The sequence below is a fragment of the Lissotriton helveticus genome, chromosome 11, assembly GCF_964261635.1.
Source record: "Lissotriton helveticus chromosome 11, aLisHel1.1, whole genome shotgun sequence".
NCBI classification, from domain to species: domain Eukaryota; kingdom Metazoa; phylum Chordata; class Amphibia; order Caudata; family Salamandridae; genus Lissotriton; species Lissotriton helveticus.
Genome location: NC_136072.1, coordinates 1,025,098,724 through 1,025,121,421, shown reverse-complemented (window position 1 = coordinate 1,025,121,421; position 22,698 = coordinate 1,025,098,724). Strand labels below are relative to the sequence as shown.

The 22,698-nt window shown below is 44.3% G+C and overlaps 1 protein-coding gene across 2 annotated transcripts in view; it reads left to right on the top strand.

Moving 5' to 3' along the window:
- The first annotated feature begins 4,301 nt into the window (after nucleotides 1–4,301).
- Nucleotides 4,302–22,698, top strand: part of PTPN11 (protein tyrosine phosphatase non-receptor type 11) — a 581,214-nt gene continuing 562,817 nt past the window's right edge. For both annotated transcript variants that reach the window (XM_078667419.1, XM_078667418.1), the window contains exon 1: nucleotides 4,302–4,570. In XM_078667419.1, coding sequence (XP_078523545.1) covers nucleotides 4,557–4,570 — 14 coding nt within the window. In that variant the 5' untranslated portion in view covers nucleotides 4,302–4,556. The remainder of the gene's footprint in view (nucleotides 4,571–22,698) is intronic.

The window sequence follows — 22,698 nt, the reverse complement described above, 5'->3', positions numbered from 1 at the left end:
GGTCAAAGGTCGCTCCCTTCACCGCTGCGCGGCCTCCATATGAGGGGCTGTGGGAGGGAGGAGCAGCTGGGAGGCGGGAGCGGGGTGGGCGAATGGGACAGAGGGGGGCGGGGCCGCAGGGACGCAGCGGTGGGAAGGGACAAGGAAGCGGAACGGGGCCAGAGGGGGCACAGAGGGAACAACAGAGGGGGTGGGTAGGCAAGTGTGGACAAAAGAAGATAGAACAGAGGGGTAAAGGAAAATAAGTCAGAGGGCAAAGGAAAAATAGATCAGAGGGTGAAGGACTCACGCAGGAGTCCCAGGTGGCGGCAGAGCGAGGCGGTAAGGTCAGCGGGGGCAGGCGTCGCAGGAGGACCGTGCGGTGGCTGGGGGGGGGCGACCTGCCTGAGGACAGGGTCAAAGGTCACTCTGGTGGTGGTGTGTATGCCTGGTGGAAGTGTGCCTGGTGGAAGCGTGCACTGACGGCTGGTAGTGTGTGTGCCTGGTGAAAGCGTGCACTGATGACTGATGGTGTGTGTGCCTGGTGGAAGCAGGAGTATTCACAGCAATAGAAGACACAAATGAAACTGACGAAGAGGGAGGGGGAGAAGGGAGGGGGGAGTGTGAGCAGAGGAGAATTCACAGGATAGAAGACACAAATGAAACTGCGAAGAGGGAGGGGGAGAAGGGAGGGGGGAATGCGAGCAGAGGAGCCTGATTACAGCAATAAAAACACAGATGGCAGCTGTGGACATGCTCGTGAACGCAAGCTGGAGGCCCCCAAAAGCCTCTGGTGACACTTTTAAAAGCCACTTACTAAATGTCTTGAAAAGACAGCATGCGCTGTCTCAGGCGAGACCTAAAAAGGATCACTGCCCCTTGTGGTTGGCGCTAGTTGCGTCATAGCTCTGTTTTTTCTAAACTTTCAGCCATGCTGTGCTGCTGTACAACATGGCTAACAGAAATTGACAAAGACAATAGCTATCCCCTGTAGATAGGGTGGCCACCTCTGCAAGAGAAAAAAACAGCCATTTCTTGTTATTTGAAGAGTTTGCAAACGCCTGGACGTGATACTAAATAGAAATGTAAACAAAATAGTATGTATTCATTTGAAACATAATGAGACTGTCTTTGTTTACTTTAGGTGCTAGACATGGCTACTGAACACAACTGTAGAACACATTTTAAAGTGCTTTCTATTTCTATTTGCTGTTTGAATTTTGTATAGATTAAGGCTAGAAATACCAACATTATGTGATTTTGCTTATTTTGAACCAGTGGAGACGTTAGAAAACAGTTCAGGTGGCAACACAACCCATAGGCGATTGGAACCGATTGGCTTTGCCTATGCTTGTTTTCATTCTGCTAAAAACATTGGCAAAATCCAATGGGTCCCAAAGCACCTATTGGCGTTACCAATACTTCTTGGTTCACTACAGTACAGAAAAGAATCTCCAATAAGCAAGCTGTGTTCCACAGAGCCCAAAAGCACACACTCCAGGGTCGGTCAGTTTGCTGGGGAGTCTGTAATAGTATAGAGCGAAATAGACAGGGGCGGTGCAAAGGAATATGCGTTGGCAAATGCAAATAAATGAGACAATATTGCAACCTTCGTTTGGATGTTGTAAAAACAAGTAGCCATTTTTAACACAATATGAACAGAGAAATACGGGTGTTGAAGAGGATGCATTTGAGGTTGTTGTTGTTGCTGGGTTCGACGGGCGGGGTGTAGGTTGGGAGGCAGGTGAATTTGCAGGCTTGGCAGGTGAAGGGTCCGAGGGTTCGCTTTGGGGTGGCTCGGTAGCAGGCGGGTGGTCATCTGGTGTTGAGTGCGTTGAGGGTTGTGGTGTTGTATCTCAGTCGGGTGTCGTGGCTCCAGCGTGGGCCAGGGGTTCTGACACTGGGCGCGGTCCAGGCGTGGACGAGCGCAGGCGGGCTGGCCTTTGGCGAGCCAGCAGCACGCTCGCTGTGCGCATCCGCTGCGCGGCCTCCATATGAGGGGCTGTGGGAGGGAGGAGCAGCTGGGAGGCGGGAGCAGGGCGGGCGAATGGGACAGCGGGGGGCAGGGCCGCAGGGACGCAGCGGCGGGAAGGGACACGGAAGCGGAACGGGGAAGGGGGGGCACAGAGGGCACAACAGAGGAGGTGGGCAGGCAAGTGTGGACAAAAAAGATAGAACAGAGGGGTAAAGGAAAATAAGTCAGAGGGCAAAGGAAAATAGATCAGAGGGCGAAGGACTCACGCAGGAGTCCCAGGTGGCGTCGAGAGCGAGGCGGTAAGGTCAGCGGGGGCAGGCGTCGCAGGAGGACCATGCGGCGGCTGGGGGGGTGACCTGCCTGAGGACAGGGTCAAAGGTCGCTCCCTTCACCGCTGCGCGGCCTCCATATGAGGGGCTGTGGGAGGGAGGAGCAGCTGGGAGGCGGGAGCGGGGTGGGCGAATGGGACAGAGGGGGGCGGGGCCGCAGGGACGCAGCGGTGGGAAGGGACACGGAAGCGGAACGGGGCCAGAGGGGGCACAGAGGGAACAACAGAGGGGGTGGGTAGGCAAGTGTGGACAAAAGAAGATAGAACAGAGGGGTAAAGGAAAATAAGTCAGAGGGCAAAGGAAAAATAGATCAGAGGGTGAAGGACTCACGCAGGAGTCCCAGGTGGCGGCAGAGCGAGGCGGTAAGGTCAGCGGGGGCAGGCGTCGCAGGAGGACCGTGCGGTGGCTGGGGGGGGGCGACCTGCCTGAGGACAGGGTCAAAGGTCGCTCTGGTGGTGGTGTGTATGCCTGGTGGAAGTGTGCCTGGTGGAAGCGTGCACTGACGGCTGGTAGTGTGTGTGCCTGGTGAAAGCGTGCACTGATGACTGATGGTGTGTGTGCCTGGTGGAAGCAGGAGTATTCACAGCAATAGAAGACACAAATGAAACTGACGAAGAGGGAGGGGGAGAAGGGAGGGGGGAGTGTGAGCAGAGGAGAATTCACAGGATAGAAGACACAAATGAAACTGCGAAGAGGGAAGGGGAGAAGGGAGGGGGGAATGCGAGCAGAGGAGCCTGATTACAGCAATAAAAACACAGATGGCAGCTGTGGACATGCTCGTGAACGCAAGCTGGAGGCCCCCAAAAGCCTCTGGTGACACTTTTAAAAGCCACTTACTAAATGTCTTGAAAAGACAGCATGCGCTGTCTCAGGCGAGACCTAAAAAGGATCACTGCCCCTTGTGGTTGGCGCTAGTTGCGTCATAGCTCTGTTTTTTCTAAACTTTCAGCCATGCTGTGCTGCTGTACAACATGGCTAACAGAAATTGACAAAGACAATAGCTATCCCCTGTAGATAGGGTGGCCACCTTTGCAAGAGAAAAAAACAGCCATTTCTTGTTATTTGAAGAGTTTGCAAACGCCTGGACGTGATACTAAATAGAAATGTAAACAAAATAGTATGTATTCATTTGAAACATAATGAGACTGTCTTTGTTTACTTTAGGTGCTAGACATGGCTACTGAACACAACTGTAGAACACATTTTAAAGTGCTTTCTATTTCTATTTGCTGTTTGAATTTTGTATAGATTAAGGCTAGAAATACCAACATTATGTGATTTTGCTTATTTTGAACCAGTGGAGACGTTAGAAAACAGTTCAGGTGGCAACACAACCCATAGGCGATTGGAACCGATTGGCTTTGCCTATGCTTGTTTTCATTCTGCTAAAAACATTGGCAAAATCCAATGGGTCCCAAAGCACCTATTGGCGTTACCAATACTTCTTGGTTCACTACAGTACAGAAAAGAATCTCCAATAAGCAAGCTGTGTTCCACAGAGCCCAAAAGCACACACTCCAGGGTCGGTCAGTTTGCTGGGGAGTCTGTAATAGTATAGAGCGAAATAGACAGGGGCGGTGCAAAGGAATATGCGTTGGCAAATGCAAATAAATGAGACAATATTGCAACCTTCGTTTGGATGTTTGTAAAAACAAGTAGCCATTTTTAACACAAATATGGACACCTTTCGAATCAGCCATATTAACAGCTGGGAAAGATCGGCCGGATTTTTTTTTTTAACCTATTCTTCGTGCAAATAAAAGACGCTGGTTGAAAGAGCGTGACAGAAATGTTTTTAAATGTTTGCAGTTTTGTTATGGTCAGACTTTATTTATATAAACGTACTTTGATAAGAATTCACTTTAATTTTACTCAATATTATCATTTTAGATTTGTTGACATTAGAAAGTGGCGGTCCTGTTGCACTTCTTTGAAAAGACTCTCGACCAATATGGCTGACAGACTTTTCGGCAACTTTCTTTCTCTAGTCCTTTTTCTATTGCTCTGTGTTTGGAGGCAGTCGCTCGTGCATGACGTCATCTATGCGCATCTCGAGTTCTGGTAGAGTCTCCTGGATAGGGTTTTGGGTGCTTTTTTTATTTTTATTTTTTTTGTTTATATTTATTTTTAGATTTGTCAAACGTTTAACAAGATGACGAGCTTGGAACCTGACGCGTGAACCCAATGGGAACCCGCTGAGTCCAATGCGACTCTGTAATAGCAAAAAGAAGGCTGTTGAGAACAGTGGGAAGTGATCTAGAAGCCAGACAAAAATGACATCTAGAAGGTGAGACTACTCTGTTAAGATGCATATATCCTGGTGTCACCAGCATTCCGTCATGCAGGTCTGTTTGTCTTTTCTTGAGTCACTCCATTTCAAGACCACCGAATGTTGTGGTTCAGTGGGTTGCACTTAGCAACTGGACCAAGCCAGCCCCTACAGAAACATGCGCGTGTTCCATAGTCCAACTTTCGTTTATTGGCTGCTGCAAATTACATTTTAAATGAACTTTCGTAAAATGTATGTAACAGTGAAATAGTTAAGCAGAGAGAGCTGACTACTTGATTGAGTCAATTGTCGTACATGAATATTTTTTTAGAGTGGTAACATTGCCACTGGAAGCACACCTGGTAATGATCAAATTGGCAGCCAGACTCAGGGATTTTGGTCCAGTCTTTTGCTCAATGGTCATTTCCCGAGAACCACCATATTTCTTTACTGTGCCCTTACTAACATCATATGTCTGCTTTCCTCTGTGTCCAGGATTAATAAGACATCCATGGATCAAGAGGAAATGTTTTTCTTGTTTTCTGTCCACATGTGGTAGAGCTGTGAGAAGTCTATAAGTGATGTTGGTTCATACATTGCAGGCCTAATGGATAATGGATATAAATGCATTCTAAAATGGGATAATTTTTCCTTCAATGAAGTGTGTGTTTCAAGAAAATCACCGCTACAGCTTGTATCTCAGTTCCAATTAGAGATGCACCATAAATATACTAGATATGTTTAATAAAGTATATGTTGGTGCAGTCGGAGTACCACTCTATTCATTTTGGTTTTGGGCAGATGAGTTATCTTGCTCTTTGGCTAGTCATGCCTGTCAACTACTTCAGATATGCAATTGAGTTTATAGATCTGCAATTGCAAGGGATAAGTGGTCTTTCCACCTGTGGTTGTTCGTATTACACTCTAAAAATTGAATATTACAATATATAGTTGAATGTTCACCATATATATATTTTTTTGTTTAGTTAAAAAACCATTACAATTTAAAACTTGATCAGTTCATCGTAAAAAGGACCACTGAGTAGAAACCCACTAGAGCATTGTCAATAGATGGTCAACATGTAAAAAAAAAAAAAAGAATTTTCAAAAATAGAATGCAAAGTTAAAAGTTATTTAAAACCTTTGAGTGCATTGTGGGCAGATTATCTTCGCCTGGAGGACCGGCAACAGTACGGCTGATGTTAGCAGTTTGAGGTTCTGTTTTTAATCCGTCAGGCTGGCTGCCGCTCTCCTACGGTGGGGGAGATTTGGCGGCGCTAATTTCTTCCAGCTGCTTTGACGCTATGAGGACTAATTTAGTGAGCCCAATGTTCAGCTTGGTGTTTTTAGGATTTAGGGCTACTATTGTGGCCTGGTGGCAGGTTCGAACTCCTAGCCTGATCCATTCGCCCGCAGTAGTAGCCGTCTGTCTGTAAGCATGGCGGGGCATGCACAAACTATGTGTTCCATTGCTTCAGAGTGATAGCCACACATCCTGCATTCGATGTTGTTATCTGGGCGACGCCAGTCGGGCAGGTTCTTTAAAAATGGCCAGTCGCTCATCCTTAGAGTTAAGAACTTTTGTTTCAAGTAAAATGAAAAAGTGCTGGGTAAGTGAGGCTACTCAACTCTTGGTTTGAAGTTGGAGATTACTGCCCAGGCATGTTTCCTTTTTGACAGAATTGCCCTGTCTGAATGAAATGACCACAAACCGACACTCTTCTTAATAACAGCCTTACACACCTGCTGAGAAGGGTTTGTTTCCCAGAGTTCTTTGACTCCTAGTAGTTTTAAGCTGTGATCCAGGTGTTGCCGGTGTTTCAGGCTGGACTGGCATTTCGCTATTTCTTGCCAAAGTTTAACCTCCAGGGAGCCCTCCCTTGAATGGCGCAGTCTATTGCAGAACTTTATAAATGCACCGGCCTCAACGCCGTGTTGATTCAATAGGCCCAGTTCAAGACGGACCTGCGATGGTGAACTTGATTTTGGTAGGCGGAAGGCACGTTTAAAGATTTTGGTTATTAATTTGTTTAGTAATCAGCTAGTTGTGCCCCTCATTATCTCTTGCCCATACAACAGAGAGTTGATTATCCTCACCTTCATCCCTTTCCCCATTGGAGTTAGTCTTGGGCCAAGTAGTTGTTTTGATAATTTTGCAGCGGCGGGCTCTAGTGACAGGGCTTTGGTGCTTAGCGCTTCTTTTTGTTTGGCGAAAGACCAGCTGCGGTCCCAAAAATACCCAAATATTTATAGTAAGATGTTGGTTCGATTTTTATTTTGTTAAAGAACCACCGCTACGTGTTTTCTTTTGCTTCCCGAAAGATATTGGTTTAGTTTTGGACAGGTTCAATTCCAAGGAGTTTCTTATGGTGTAGGAAAGCAGTTTGTCAAGAAGCCTTTGTAGGCCCACTTTGGGACGACTTAGTAACACCAAGTCATCGGCATAGAGCAGGTTGCTGATGCGTGTTTCATCTAGTTGAGGGGGATGGCATTTGACACTGTCCAGTGACGGAGATAGATCTGGTATGAACAAGTTAATAGTTGAATGATTTTGCTGTAGGATGGCCTCACCCATTGTGCATTATCAAAGTAAAATAAAAGGAACTACAGTTTTTCATTTGTGCTATTATGTTCCTTGTAGGTACCCCAATATAGGCTCGGGGAATCACCAACCTTTCACCTATATTCTCCCCTACCATTACACTGCATAACGGTTCTTAGTACTGACCTTAGTTACGGTAATTTCCAAAGATGGCATGAGGTTTTCTCTGAAAAGCTTAAGCCTCGTTCATGGGATTTCATTCATTTTCTTACTCTCCATACAAGCAATTGAGTATATTACTCACAGTCCTCTTGTCTTCAGGAGTCAATATTATTTCCGCCCCTTCTGTACTTTTCTTTAGCCATTCAGGCGTGTTGTGCCCCTAATTCCCGTGGCCGTCCGCTTTCACCGCTGTCCCTAACAGCTTGAGACTGACTGTGCGGTAGATGTGCCTAAACTAGCAGTGGATCTACATGAGGAGTTTGCGAGATTGTAATATATAATGTAAAATCAGCATCCGTCGTTTTCGTGAAGAAAAGGGAACTTCTAGTTGCCCTTAAGAAGTCCCATGTGAAAAGCGACTAAACGGGTAGGCTGTTTCCATCTTTGTTTCGATTTTCTGTTTTATTATAAAACTGGATTGATAAAGAGGATGAGAAACAATCAAGTCATGAACGTAACTTTTGTGCAACATGATAAGTGAAAGTCTTTTGCTGTCTTTATGATCTTAATAGATGTTTTTGTAATGACTTGGTGTACTATTAGTGTCCTCGTCTAAACTCTTAAAAGAATTTTGGTGTGCTCCTCAAAATTGTGAATTTGTACTTTGAAGCTTGTGGGTTTTTTCGGTTGACCCAAAGGAGTGAGCACTTTGAATAATGTTGGGGACAAACATTGTGCAGGTAAAGTTGAGGCCACCACCGTATTTCTGTTGTGTTACTACATCTGTTTTGTAACTGGTCGAGATGTCTACTTGAAGCACTGATCCGTGCTTTTTGGTGAATGACGTTTTTTTTCTCAACTTTCATCTAGCATAGTCCCAGCTATTTATTTTACATCTTCCTCATGTCTCGACAGTTGGTAGATGCCTTCTGTTTAGAAAGTTTTATCCTAAGATGATGCTTCTGCGTAAAACGTTAAGATTATTTGAACACTTTACACATGTATACTATATTTCTTACTTCTATGTGGACATGTGCAGTGACATGTGCAGTTCAGTTCTCCCTGTAGTTAATTGTCCAGACCGTACAATCCTCTTTGCAGAACACAGCATATCCTTTCAGGACAGTAATGATAGAACAGCCAAGTACTTCAAGGGTTCTAGTAAAAGTTTGGCTTATCTTAACCTTGAACACACATTGCCGTTTTATTGCACCAAGTCCTCCTTCACATTGGCCTCATTCATTTTGCGACACACTGGTCATACTCTTCAAGGTAGTACACTTCAAACTAGATCTGCCGGGTTCCAAGAAGTTAACCTACGGATTCACAGCTGCAACAGATAAATATCAGCTACCAGCTCACTGCTATTACTCCTCAAATGAAGTAGGACTTCATGCAGGATGTTAGGGCCAAGGTTAATCTTCTGTTCTTCCGGATTATAGACGTAGTAGCTATGGTTGCTCTGCTGATGATGCAGAGAACAATCCACAACAAACATATTTCCTTAGTTACATAATGAATTTCAACAATTCTAATACACTGTTTTCGACAGCAGAATCAAATAGAAATAATGTCAAAGTGGAACTAGCTATAACAACAAATTACCAGAATGCTTTTTGACATCTAAGATTGAATAGGGTAGCGCTAGCTGATGAGAGAGGCAATAACAAATTGATATTTTTGCCGACTAAAGCAAGAAAGTTTTAAAATAAACTAGTTTTCTTGCCTTTCTATGATACATTTTTGAATCTCCCTAGAAGCAGTCTGATGTATGCAGATTATTTCTGATTATTATTTTACAGAGTCATAGCAGATTACTTTAGTAGCTATTGTCTAATACTTTGAACTTCTGATCCTACGAACAATTCTTCCATTATTTTCTAAAGAGAATTATTTACTTCTCTTCGGAGAAGTAATTTACTATTTGTGTAATCATTGTAATCCACTTTATATATCTTCCAAGGAGGGAAATATCAAAGCTCTGAAGAGCGCCGCATGCATCAGTGTTTGACTGTACAGATCGGACCGTATGACTTAAGGAAATGGTCACGCACCAGGTATGCTTGCGTCACACTGCCCGCTCATGCTCTTGTACACTGCTATATCGGCCGCCCATGCCAATGTTGGCAAGATGGGAGCAGATTAGCCAAAGGTGATTCATTCCCGATCCACTTTTTGTGTAGACTTTTTTTCTGTCGTGAGTGCAGATTATTAATTTATGTGGCCCTGTCCGCTGAGGCTCATTTGGTGTTACGTATATTCCTCCTGGCACCATTTTTAGGTCTCGCTGAGCCATCGCATGTGCTGCTCTGTGAGACATTTAGTGTGTGGCTCAAAAAAATGTACCACAGGCTTTTGCTTGTGGTGGCCTAGAGCTTGCTGTTACGCACACAAGCGCGCGGGCCTCGCTCCGCCTCTCCAATTCTCGCTATGCCTCTCCTTCTGTTTATCTTAAGAAGGCACGTCATATCTATTCAGATATGGATCGGCTTGCTTTTGTGGACGTTCGGGGACGGGCAGAGAAGGAAAAGGACTCTGTCTCTTCCTTACTGCCCAGAGAAGACACAGACAATGTTCTCTTCTTTTCTGTGCTGGCAGCTGACCCCCACTTCCTATTATTCCGTCTCTTTCTGTCTTGCTCCTCACTTAATGAAAACCGTGACTTGAAGAAACGGTTCACAACCTCTCTTTCCTTCTTTCATTTAGTTGCTTCCCTGTGAAATGGATCCCCAAAAAAAACACTCTTGCGGGAATACCCTTTTTCGGACATTTTTCTATTCCAGAGTGCAGCCTCGGGATGGAGAGAAATAAAGGTTTAAAATATGAAAAATAAATACATTACTAAGTAAAGCAAAGTGGCCTGATTGGTTTTATTTACATACAAACACATCAGCCTCACTTTACAGACTTTGCAGTGAAGCGCTACTTTTCTTTTCTCGTCTTTCTTTGAACAGCATTGTTGTTCCCAGGTGGGGAAGTGCACCATTCCTGGATGTATATTGCAATACCTGGTTGATGGGTGGAATGGAAAACAAAAAGTGTACCTCTGTGTTTATGGATGTGGTCTTTTTAATCCATGCTGTTTACGTTTATTGAGGATATAAGCAATGGACATTGAAACTGTTCCCTTCACGGCCCTGTAGTCATGTCCTTAACTTTTCAGGTAAAACCACTCGCTGATTTCTGAAAAGTGAGTGAGAGATCGCTACGGTAACCATGTTGTTTCTGCTTACATTCCACATGCTTTACTTAATCTTGCTCTCCCTATGATTGTTTGCTTTTACTTTTTTTTTTCTCAGGCAGCATATTACTCTTATCAAATGCATAATTTGAATTAAGTCGCATCCTGGTGTTTATAGTGGGGCACAATTGGGTTGTAGCTGAAGGCAGTTTGAATTTTTCTCAGTGGGGCAATATGGTGTTTAGTGAGGAGAGGATGTGGCACTATGGCCAGAGCTGTCGAATTTGGAACCGGGTAGCCGGGTTCAGCCTTCATGACCAGTCCCCCAGACCACTCTCCCGAGGGAGCACATTCCAATGCTAGACCTTAGAAAGCCCCACTAGACCTTAGAAGCCCAGGTGTCTTAGCACCTGCAGGTGGACCTTTGCAATGGCAAGTGTGGGTTAACGTTGAAGGCCTGTCCACCACAATCCATACTGAAGGTCACCTCCAGCCTTGCAAGCAGGCCTACGAAGCAGCACACCCTAGAGCAACAGTGATCCAGTCACTGTGATTCTGTCACTGAGGTCACATGAATCTTGAGCAGGCTAGGGCGGTGCGAACAGTGTGACCACACTTGGTACCTATTTCAGGTGGGTGCGTAGTGTTTGCAAGTATATTATGGTTTTAAAAAAACTTGCTACCTCCTTCCTGGCCTCCAGCAACTTTCAGCAACAATAAAAATGTCATGATAACTTCGGTGATTAATGTTCGTCCTAGAGAGAGAGATCAGAGTTTTGTCTGTGGAAGGGTTGACGCCTGGAAAGGTGGCACAGAGGGTTAATGTGCCTGCTGCAAAGGACATGTACATGGAGATCACAAAGTGCACATAATGTTAACTAGGTTCTTAGGTTACTGCTTGTGTCAGAGAGATCCTTTTGTTACTTGCAGTTTATAAGTTAAAATCCTAACATACAACGGTGAGCTATTAAACTATACTGCCTACTAGTATGGTTGTCATGTGGCTTCTGCACCTTGTAGTCCTTTGTCTTATGTAACATTTCCTAGACAGTGATTTACACACGTATAAATGATTGTCTCTGTGCAGTGTCCGAGGCGTAGGTGATCTTTGGGGGCACCAATAAACATTGTTGCAAAGGGTGCCACCAGCACTAAAGCCGGCCCTGCCATCGAGGCCAGTCCGCCTCACCCATTGGTTCCTCCATTGGCCTTGTTTCAGCAGTAGTAGCTGCAACTCACGAAGGATCGGCAATGCAGGATTTGCACACACACCAAATTAAGTTTGCAAACTTCACACTCTCTGCTTCATGCACAAGCACTTTTAACATGTGCTACCTGCTCTGGAGCCACTGGAATTATGCAGCAATGGATAATTGTGGATGATGTATTATGTGACAAATATGGCAGAGCCATAATTATATAGAAAACATTTGCAAACTAGGATATTTTGCCATTCATGTTTGAACTGCTCTTGTGGAAGAGGGAGTAGAAGTGCTAATGAGAGGAACTGCATGGCTTGGAGACAAATGGCTTGTCATTCCACTTTTAAGTGTATTTGGTTCATTGTGTGATTGGAAATATATTCCACCTTGTGAATGTATTTAAATGCCAATAACTCCTATTAAACCTTAAATAATCAAGTGTATCCATTGGTTGATTTAAATAACACAAAAAGCTGTAACTGGTCGGTGAAATGCCAAACAAATAAAAAAAATTGGGATGTTTGGCACATTCTGGCCACACCTCTGACTCCGCCCACTGATCCAATCCTTGGGTTATCCTCACCCTTGGAGTTCCCGCCCACAGTTCCCCTACTTGTTTTCCCCCACTTCGACCACTGGGTACAATCATGGATTTGAAACAGTGCAGCAAGGAGATGTATATCTACTCTGTGTGGTGAGGAATTGTAAACTCCGGAAGTTTAACTCTTCTTCACCCTGGGATTACACTCTTTTGCGCTCATTCTGGCTCTCTCGTTTCTTTTTCTCTCTTTCTCTCCCTCTCTCCCTCTCTCCCTCTCTCCCCCCCTCTACCCCTTTTCCCCTCTCCCCTTTCTCCCTCACTCTAGTCCTCTCCTCCTTCTCATGTTCTCATCCTTTCTTGATCTCGCACTTTCTCTCTCCATCCTCACCCGTGTCTCTTTTTTGGTCTCTGTGGCAGTGTCTGTCTAAAGCACACACACTCGTCTTTCTCCGTTTATCTGTTTGCTCCGCCCACCCCGAAACTCTTGCCTTTTCTTCCCTATAAAGTACTGTTGGAATGACGCAAGAAAAATATGATATCTTTATTTAAGGTGTTAAGAATATCGTAACATTTACATCCAGAAAGTCAGATTAGAAATATTTTTTCCTTTAAGGGAAATAAAGTTTTATTTAAATCTATATCCCTAGAAAACATTATAATTTCTAATATTGAAAAGTCTTTTCTCCTAATGGAAATGAAATGTTAATGTTTCTGATCAAAGCATGTATTTTCAACTGGCGCTTTTTAATCGATGTGTGTAATTTTTAGCTCCATTTAGCTTCAGAGCTGTGTGGGTGCACTACAGGTTCCATATGCTTTTCTCATCCATTTCTGGCAGCCTGCTGTAAATCGTGTAGACAACTTGCCCCCAAAAGGAGCTAATCACCCGGGACACCGACCCTTATTCCTTACAATCTTGCCTCAGTATTTCAATCTGCCACAGACAGTCTCAAAGCTCTCCCTGCAATGCCCCTTGACCGGTCTTGATGTTCTGCTCGCTCGGTAAAAAGACAACGATTCGAACAGCTAAACATGTCAAGGCTGACTCGGGAACTACGGGGCATGTGTTTGCCAAGGACAACTGTCTGGCTTTTCAGGAGAGGAGAAGTAACTCTATTGCCTGGCCAGTTTTGCATGATTTTCTTGTCTGATTGGCACTTCTTAGTGCCGCCTGTTGGGTACTGCTTTGAGACAATTTGTTAAGATTAAGTGTCTGGTGTAGAAGTACCCCCTGTGTCCGATAACTCTTTTTATGGTGTATAATCTATCTTCTGCAGATTTTTCACCCCTCCCCCTTCCCTCCTTTTGAGGTTGGGCCAGTACTAGAAAGGTTCCATTGTAGGTTCGGGTTGATACTTACATCTGTCTAGTTTCCCCCTCCTTAGGCTTTGGTTGGCCACCAGAAAAAACAAGCATTGGCATAGCCAGTAGGTCTCGCCTTTGGGACCTTATAAGTGTTTAGCCATGCAACAGTTGATGTTCATGCACCAAGGATATTGTGCTGCATAATTAAATACTTATAAGGTCCCAAAAGCGAGACCTATTGGCTATGCCAATGCTTGTTCACAAATGTCTCTCTGATTTTTTTTTTTACCTAAGGACAGCTATACTGAGCTTTCGGATTAGAGCCTTCCATTTCGAAACATGCCTGTCTTGTTTTTGGGTATACGGCTTGTAGGTAAGGAGGTATCCATATTTAAAATAGTTTTTTATTGAGCAGAAAAAACAAACCAGTCATATAAATAAATAATTCATACATAGATAATCAGAATATAGGTACAGGGCGAATAAAAACACTACATAATAAATAACCATGTAGTTCATCCAGCATTAAATACCCTAAACTTAAATTTCATATACAACAAAAATTCATACATAGATAGTCCAAATATAGGTACAGGGCGGATAAAAACACTACATAATAAATAATTGTGTAGTTCATCCAGCATTAAATACCATAAACACATCTTTCATATAAAACCTCTGTACTACACCAATAATTGTATACTATGAGAATAAATAATATCATAGATATTACTAAAATCTATAAAACAGCAGTGCCCTTTTTTGTTTTTAACCAATAGTGGAGATTTCCATTTTTAATGTGCGTAAGTGACCGCAGAGTAGTCCACCCACTTAACCCTGAATCTACGGAGTGCCCCTACCCTCTTTGCATCTGCCTCTTCAAACTGTTCGGTCCAGTCCAACTTAGAGAGCCCCTGACCTATTGTCGGTACCTTCGATGATCTCCAATTCTGCAACACCAAGGATCTGGCTACCGCTATTGCGATAAAAATATTGCCGATATTCTGTCAGCTGAAATCCTTCCTGAGAGAACCCATAAAGGGCCATCAACGTTGATGGAAGATGAGAACAATTCATGCAATCTAAGAGGAGTATAATATTCCAACCATCTAGATGGGAAAGTCATTCTCTTGAAATTGCCTGATCTCAAGACTTTGTGACCAAACGTACTGAATAGCTGCCATTCCTTACTATTACACTGACAACCCATTTCCTGCTATATTTTTGGGAGCATCTACTCAATAAGCTTATTATTTGCACCCTGGCGCAGTAGCAGGTACCAGTTTCCTTTACCACCCAATTTCATCTTGTTTATCCCTCTTACTATTACTTTTACAGCATCATTAATAATTGTATAGTTATTTTTAAGAAAGCCTGATATTTACATGAAGGTTAACCATAAGCATCGATTTTGGTAACCGGATTGGTGTACAAATGCTTCCCACGTTATCAACTGGGTAGAATTATAAAAATTGCCTAACTTCGAGAACCCTAGATCATTATAGGACTGCAGCACCCCTTGTGTAAGCTGTAAGCCCCACATCTCACAGTCTTGAAGAAAGATATATGCATGGCATAATGGAACATTATATGCTTTACAGAAACCTGGGTACGGATTGCTATTGCCGTTATGACCTTATATTTTATCTCGTTTTCTTAGGTAGTTTCGAAGATCGAAGAAAAACTGGTAACTGGTTTGCACTTTCTTATAACATATGGTTTAGGAAAAAATTATCATATTTCGAAGAGTGTGCTAATTGTACTATCTGACTAATTAAGGTGGCTTGATAGTAAGTGAAAAAATGTGGTAGTGCTACCAATCCCCGCTCTGTGTCCAATTAAAGAATAGATGGATTTACCTGCGCATGTTTCTTTGCCCATACAAATTCCCGGATGATTTTATCCAACTCCTTAAAATATGAGTTTGGAACTTTAAGATGGAGGTTTAAAAACAACAATACAAACAAGTGGAGTAATGACATTTTAATTAATGAAACTCAACCCACTAATGTCAGGGGTACTAACAACCATCTCACTAAAAGCCTTTTTCCATAATTTAACTGAAATAATTGAGAAAAATCAGCTTTTACATATAACCCCTGGTATCTAATGGGTCGTTGTGGCAACATTTTAGCCTTTGTAGATTAAAACAGAAGCAGCTCTGTTTTAGCCTGGTTAACTTTATATCCACCCAAGGCTGTAAACGCCTGAATTTCCTCCAACGCAGTCTGAATATTTGCCTTTTCCGTCTTCAGAAATAAGATATCATCGGCAAAAACTGTAATATTTGCCATCCCCTTTCTAGGGACTAAAATGTATGAATTAGAGCAAATATTTATTGCAAGCGGCTCAATTAAGAGAGAGAATAAAAGTGGAGATAGGGGGGCAGCCCTGTCGGGTGCCACGCCTAATCGCCACCTCTCCCACTTGTTCCGCATTAATACTGATCTGTGCTACAGCCCTTTTGTATACTTCCCTTAACATTGCTATCAAGCGGAGTGGAAAGCCAAAGTTCCCTAAAATAAAAAAGAGAGCCAGTCAGTCAACAAGATTGAACGCTTTTTCCGCGTCCCTCATTAAAATTGCGGCTTAATCCTTATTAATAGAAAAATAATCCATTGCCAGAATAAAAAAAAGGTATTTGCTGCCGTTGATCTACCAGGGAGGAATCCTGTTTGGTCTGCATGAACCACTTGTTGCGCACACGTAGCAATCGTATTTGCCCACATTTTCATAAAAGCTTGTAATCTGCGTTTAATAAACTTATTGGGCAGTAGGAATTAGGGTCATTTGGATCTTTATCTTTCTTGAGAATGGTAATCACAACTGACTCCTTGAATCTATTAGAGATAGGAATCCCTTCCATAATTGGATTGAGCAAGAATTATAAAAATGGGGAGAGCTCATCTAAAAACATCTTGTATACTTCAACTGGGAATTCCATCATTCCCACTTGCCTTAGTGCTAGCCATACCTTTTAGTATTTCAGTTTGTTCAATAGGTTTATTCAAGGCTATAATATTATCCCTTGTAATTTTCGGTAACTGAAATGTGGCGAAGTAGTTGTCTGAATCCTGTGGATTTACTATCTGCGTTTCAGCATGGATTGGTTTAAAATGGGATAAGAATATTTCTGCTATCCTATCTTTATCTCCTACCAAAGTTGCAGTGCTGGTGTATCTTATTTGTGAGATTCATTGCCTACTCTGCTGTGTTTTAGTTAACCATGCTAAGTATTTGCCTAAAAGCTGACTTTCTCCTTAAACTTTCTGTTGGAATACCTTGCGCCCAGTGATCTCTTCTAAAATAAAATACATTCTTAGTTGATCTTTTGCTCTAGCTAATTCTTGCTGGAGTATCTTCTCATTATGCTCTCTTACGCGCACCGAGTTAAGTTTAGCCCTAGCCGGATCTACGGCTTTTTGTAGTATTTCTATCTTCCGTGCCCTCTGCTTATTAGTGCTAGCTTTATATGAAATAACCTGACCCCGAAAAGAGGCCTTAAAAGCTTCACACACCATAAATCCTGGGGCTGTACTCGTATTCTCCTTAAAAAACAGTTGTATACATTTACGAGTTTTATTTCCTTTTAGGTTGCTAAGGTCTGAATCAGCATCTCTGAGAATTGCGCTGAATCTCTTTTGAGCTCACTTTCCCAAAACAACGTAAATCCTGTTTTTTTTCTCTGGTGGGGGTAAGTTATCTGCTGTGAGGTTGCGTACCTGTACTATGCCTGCTCGCGCTATTAGGAGTAGCTGTGCTGCACAAATTCCACTCATTTATTCATACATTCAGTTTTTGTACCCGGGAAATTGCGACTATACACACATCCTTTAATACAATTGCTCCACCTTTTAGTAGAGCCCTGTGCACAAGAACTTTAAGAACTGGTCACGATTATCCACCTTCAGTGACAACTCCCCATGCGCTCCACCAACATTTCCTGGTGCAACATTACTTTTATTAGTCATAGCTCTTTTCTCCCTACATTTGCTAGTATAAAATCACATTCATTAGTGATTAGCAATTCATGTTATTGTAGGCACGCATGTAAATAAAATGTTTACATTGTAGTAATATCAGCGGCATTCCCTGTGGTCGCATTTATCACGTTGTCTGCCCTTTTGCCGCATTTGTTTAGATTTCTAATTTCACTGTGTAAAAGTAATGTTACACTGCAACATTATCAGTATGCATACCTCCATCAAAAACGCTCCTGCTTTCAGTAGAGCCCTGGGCACATGAACTTTAACTGGACACGCATATCCACCTCCACTGATACCCCAGGGCGTGCGCACAACATTTCCTGGCGTAACATTACTTATAATAGTCATAACACTTTTATTTCTTCCAAAATGTCCCATTATAACAGCCAACAATGCATGCCATATATTATCTTGATTTATGTGTATACAGCCAGTCCTGTGTAACACAATTACGCTGCTTTTTATAAATGTTTTAGCAATATTTTACCTTGGCACAGCATCGCTACAGTTGAGTTAACAAATGGTAAAGTGCATAGAAGCCATAACGTTTAGTTCAAATTGACCTATATGCTAACAAAATCTGCAAAAGGCTTGTAAAAACTGCTCATTCTGGATGAAATCCCCAATTGTTTCGGCAAAAACTAAGAATATATACTCCACTGTAGATGCTTATCTCTAACTCCTATTGTAAATTTACTTTGTAATCATGCACCAAAATAAGTTCTTAACATTGCAGTGACAGAAGCTAATTTGAAAGTGTGATTTCTTAGTCAATCATGCATACTCGCAATTAAATGTAATGTTACATAGCAAAAATTAAAAGTCGAATGCGGCAAAAGGGCAGAAACGGCGACAACGGGAAATGCTGCTTATATCACTAGAATGTAAACACTTTATTTTCTTTGCATGTTTACAATAAAATGAAAAGCCACCACTACTAAAAATAATGTTATATTGGGAAATTACTGGTATGATCACAGTTATCATGAACGCTCAATATTTCACTAGAGCCCTGCGATTAGGAATATTAATATATGCAGCATTGTTAAAAGCCTTTTAAAAAAAAAAAAGCTACAATGCAGCTAGCATTGACTGCGTCATAGCACTTTTTTTGTTTTACTTTCATTCATGCTGCACAACATGGCTAAAAAACATTGACAAAACCAATGGAACTCGCTTAGCTGAGACCTGTTGGCTTTGCCAATACTTGTTCTTTGGTTCTACTATCAACCCCAGGGAATCAAGTTATTTATTTGGGTATATGTTGTCAGACATCCTCCTTATTATGATTTTTTTAATGTTTTGTATAGCTCGAACAGGACCCTTAATGGTATCAGAGCGTTTTACAGTGTAGATGTGAGTAACAAAAAACAAGCATAGAGAACTATAGGTGCGTCTAATACAAAATAGTAACTAATACACCCTAGCAAGTATATTACAGGTATATATTGATAGCGCAGGTAAATCTAGCCTTGCGTATATAAAGCAGATAGTGTCCATCACAAAGGCAGGTCCTTTCATCTTCACTATCTGCAGGGGATCCTCCACCTTCTCTTCAAGAAGGACCACAGTTAAATTATAATTACACTTATCCATTTATGTAATATAAAGCATCTGTTGGACTCAATACGTTTCTGAAAGCCTGGGGGCGGCATCAAAAATGAGACCATCTCTCAGGTATCCGACATGGAATGTAGGCACTGAAAAGCGTACGTTCTGTAGTCTGGCTAATAAGAAAGTCAGTGTGCGGGCCCCAGGACATTTGGTCAAGGAGATCAGATGACGTACCCAAAATTGAACATTGAGATATACCAGGTACTTTTTTTTTTTTTACAACAAATTTTATTGATTGATTCAAGCAGAATAAGAGACGTGGCTCCCCACAATCAGGAGATCACCACCAAGTATCTTGGTACAGTTTACATCGTAAGAACAATGTCCAATCAAGAATAGAAGCAAAACCAAGAAGAGTAACCCCCTCCCCCACCCCTACCCCCACCAACTCCCATCACCCAACTACCCTACAACCCACCCCTTATCCCTCCTAACCCCGTGCACGTGTGTATAGAAAACCTTCGGTGTTCGGTCGTAGTGTGATAGGCATGACACAGTTCTCAGGCCCGTACTGCACCCACCACCTATATATCTTCCTCTTGTTCCACAGGGGGATCCAATGTCAATTCCCTATAGTCTGCCCAACGCTTCCAGATCTTGAAGTGTTTACGGGGGCATCCTCTCGCTTCAAACACCGGTCGTTCTAGCCCCATATAGTAGTCTAGTCCGGCTTTCCATACACACAGGGGGGGGCTCGCTCTCCCTTCCATGCTCGGGCCAGGTCTCTTTTGGCAACTACAAGCCCCAGTAATAATAAATGGCGTTTATATATGTTCCCACCAACCCCCTCAAGTATGTGGAGCAACACTAATCGATGAGTGCGTGGGAGGTCCCACCCCAGAACTTCAGACAGGCAGCTCCACACACCCCTCCAGAAACCAATCAGTCTAGGACACGATCACACCGTATGCAGCAGCGTACCCGTTTCAGCCCCACACCGCAGACATTCCGGCGAGCCAATCAGTCCCGCCTTCCACAGCCGCTCTCGGGTGTAATAGGCCCTATGGAGATACTTGAATTGAATTAATCTAAGCCGCATTGCAATTGCGGTCCCCCGTGGGGATTCCAGGGCTTCCCTCCATTCATCTTCGTCGAGGGGACCAACATCCGCCTCCCAAGCCGCCCTTAGGGGAAGCAGGGTGGAGGAGCAATAAATGACCATCGTTTGGTAAATACGGAAGACCTTCTTATCTCCGAGGTCTCCCATGAATACTTTCGCTTCAACAGGGCTAAATTCAGGGAGCGATTCCAGGTTAGCAATACTGGGCGCAAGTGCACGACAAAATTGTAAATAGCGAAAGAATTGGGTCTGGGGCATGAGGAACTCCGCGCTAAGTTCCTGGAACGATTTAAGAGTGACCCCGGACATTACATGTCCCAACGTCGAGATCCCGATTGCATCCCAGCCGTCGAACCCCGGCAGCGTGGACAGTTCGGGGAGTTGTCCATTGTTCCACAGCGGCGTTTCCGCCGTTAGTCTACCCCACCAGCCCATGCGACGCAACGCCTGCCGCCACACAGCAAAGACAATTTTCGTGACGCATGGCAATGTCCGCCGCAGCCGGGCTGAGTAAAGAATCATGTGTAGTGTTCTGTCCCCCATCAGCGAGCGCTCCAGGGCATACGCTGGGTCTCCTCTGTCGCCATACCACCATTCATTAAGTATTAGCAGTTGGGAGGCTTGATAATAGGACAGTAGATCCGGGGTGGCCAAGCCACCACAATACGTGGACAAGAAGCATGTCCGCAGCGCCACCCTGGCAGCTCCCCCAGCCCACAGGAAACGGTCTAAAGCAGAGTTGACCTGCCGAAACCACTGGGGAGGTATGGGGTGAGGATAGTTCTACAATTGGTATAAGAGGCGCGGAAGCGCCACGATTTTGAAAATCGCAGACCTGCCGAAGATGGTGAGAGGCATCCGAGACCACGTTTTAAATCTGCCTGAACCCTCTCCCACACAGGCACTATGTTGCGTTCCCAGGCAGTGTTTACTGATTCCGATAGGAACACCCCCAGATATTTCAATCCTCCGGTCGCCACCTGCAAACCTGACGCCCAGGGATCTGTCACTGCTCCGCCCCCCAGTACCCACAGGGTGGATTTGCCTAAATTTAGATAAAGGCCCGAGACTTCCCCAAAGATTCGCATAATTTCTAAGACTCGGGGCCCCGAGCGACGCAAGTCAGTAAGGAAGAAGAGGACGTCGTCCGCATATAATGCAATTCTATCTACAAGGTTCTCGGTCCACACGAAGCCCCGCATCTGTGCGTCTATGCGCACCCAAGAGGCCAGAGGCTCCATGGCCAAGGCGAATAAGTATGGAGACAATGGGCACCCCTGCCGGGTCCCCCGTCCAATGGAAAACGTTTCCGATATCGCCCCGGCGACCCGCACCGAAGCCGTGATATCCGTGTACAGCAGTTTGAGATATGACAGAAACACCGGGCCCAGATTGAGACGAGGCAGGAGCGCAAAGAAGTACGTCCAGCTAACTGAATCAAAGGCTTTATTAATATCTGCCAGTAACAAAGCCGCCTGTTCCCCGGTGGCCCCCATGGCATCTACTGCCGCCTGCGCACGCCGGATGTTGTGTCGTGTTGCCCTATGAGGCATAAAGCCGGCCTGATCAGGGTGGACTAGGTCCGTTACATATGGGAGTAGACGGTTCGCCAGAGCCTTTGCTAGTATTTTAGCCTCTATATTGAGCAAAGAGATGGGGCGATATGAGTCATGCCTGTCAGGGGGTCTACCTGGTTTTTGGAAAACCACAATTTCAGCATGACGCCAGTCAGAAGGAAACCTGCCCCGCGCTTGTGCCGTCTCAAGTGCACATCGATAATGGGACCCTAGTTGGAGTTGGAATTTCTTAAAGAATTCACACGGGTAGCCGCTCGGCCCAGGTGCCTTCCCTACGTTGAGTTGTCCCAGTGCCTCCCCCAGTTCATCAGCTGTAAGGGGAGCATCAAGTGCCTTCCTGGTCTCATCGGAACCGCCTTGGGTGGCAAGTCATCTATAAATTTAGCTACTTCAGCTACTGATAGGCAGTCTCGCGGGGCATATTGTGCCTTGAAATAGTTGGCAAAACTCGTCGCCAGCTCGGCCGGGTCCATAATCGCCACACCGTCCTCAGCGGTGAGGCCCGGCAGCGTGATCGGTTGAAGACTGCGTTGACATAGCCTATGGAGCATTGTACATGACTTATCCCCCCACTGGTATATTCTGCTCCGTGTGGCCAGCCACGCCTGTTTAGCCTCATCCATCAATATAGATGCATAGGACTGCTGCGCCTGGAGAAGCAACCGTATCGCAACTTCATCCCCCCCTCCCCGGCTTCGCCGTTCCAAGGTTTCCACCAGCGTGGCTGCTTCAGTGATTGTCTCCCGATGCCTTCGACGGGCCGCAGCACACCACGCGATGTCCACCCCCTGTATAGTGGGCTTCATTGCCTCCCAAACCACTACCGCGTCAATATCATCCACTAGGTTTTCCCGCCAGTAATGGGCAATTGCCTCCCGCAGGTGTTGGACATAGCTGGGCTGCTGAAGATGCCACGAGGACATCCTCCACCGGAATGGTTGTCGTTTCTTAAGGAGTTCTATCCTGACCAACACTG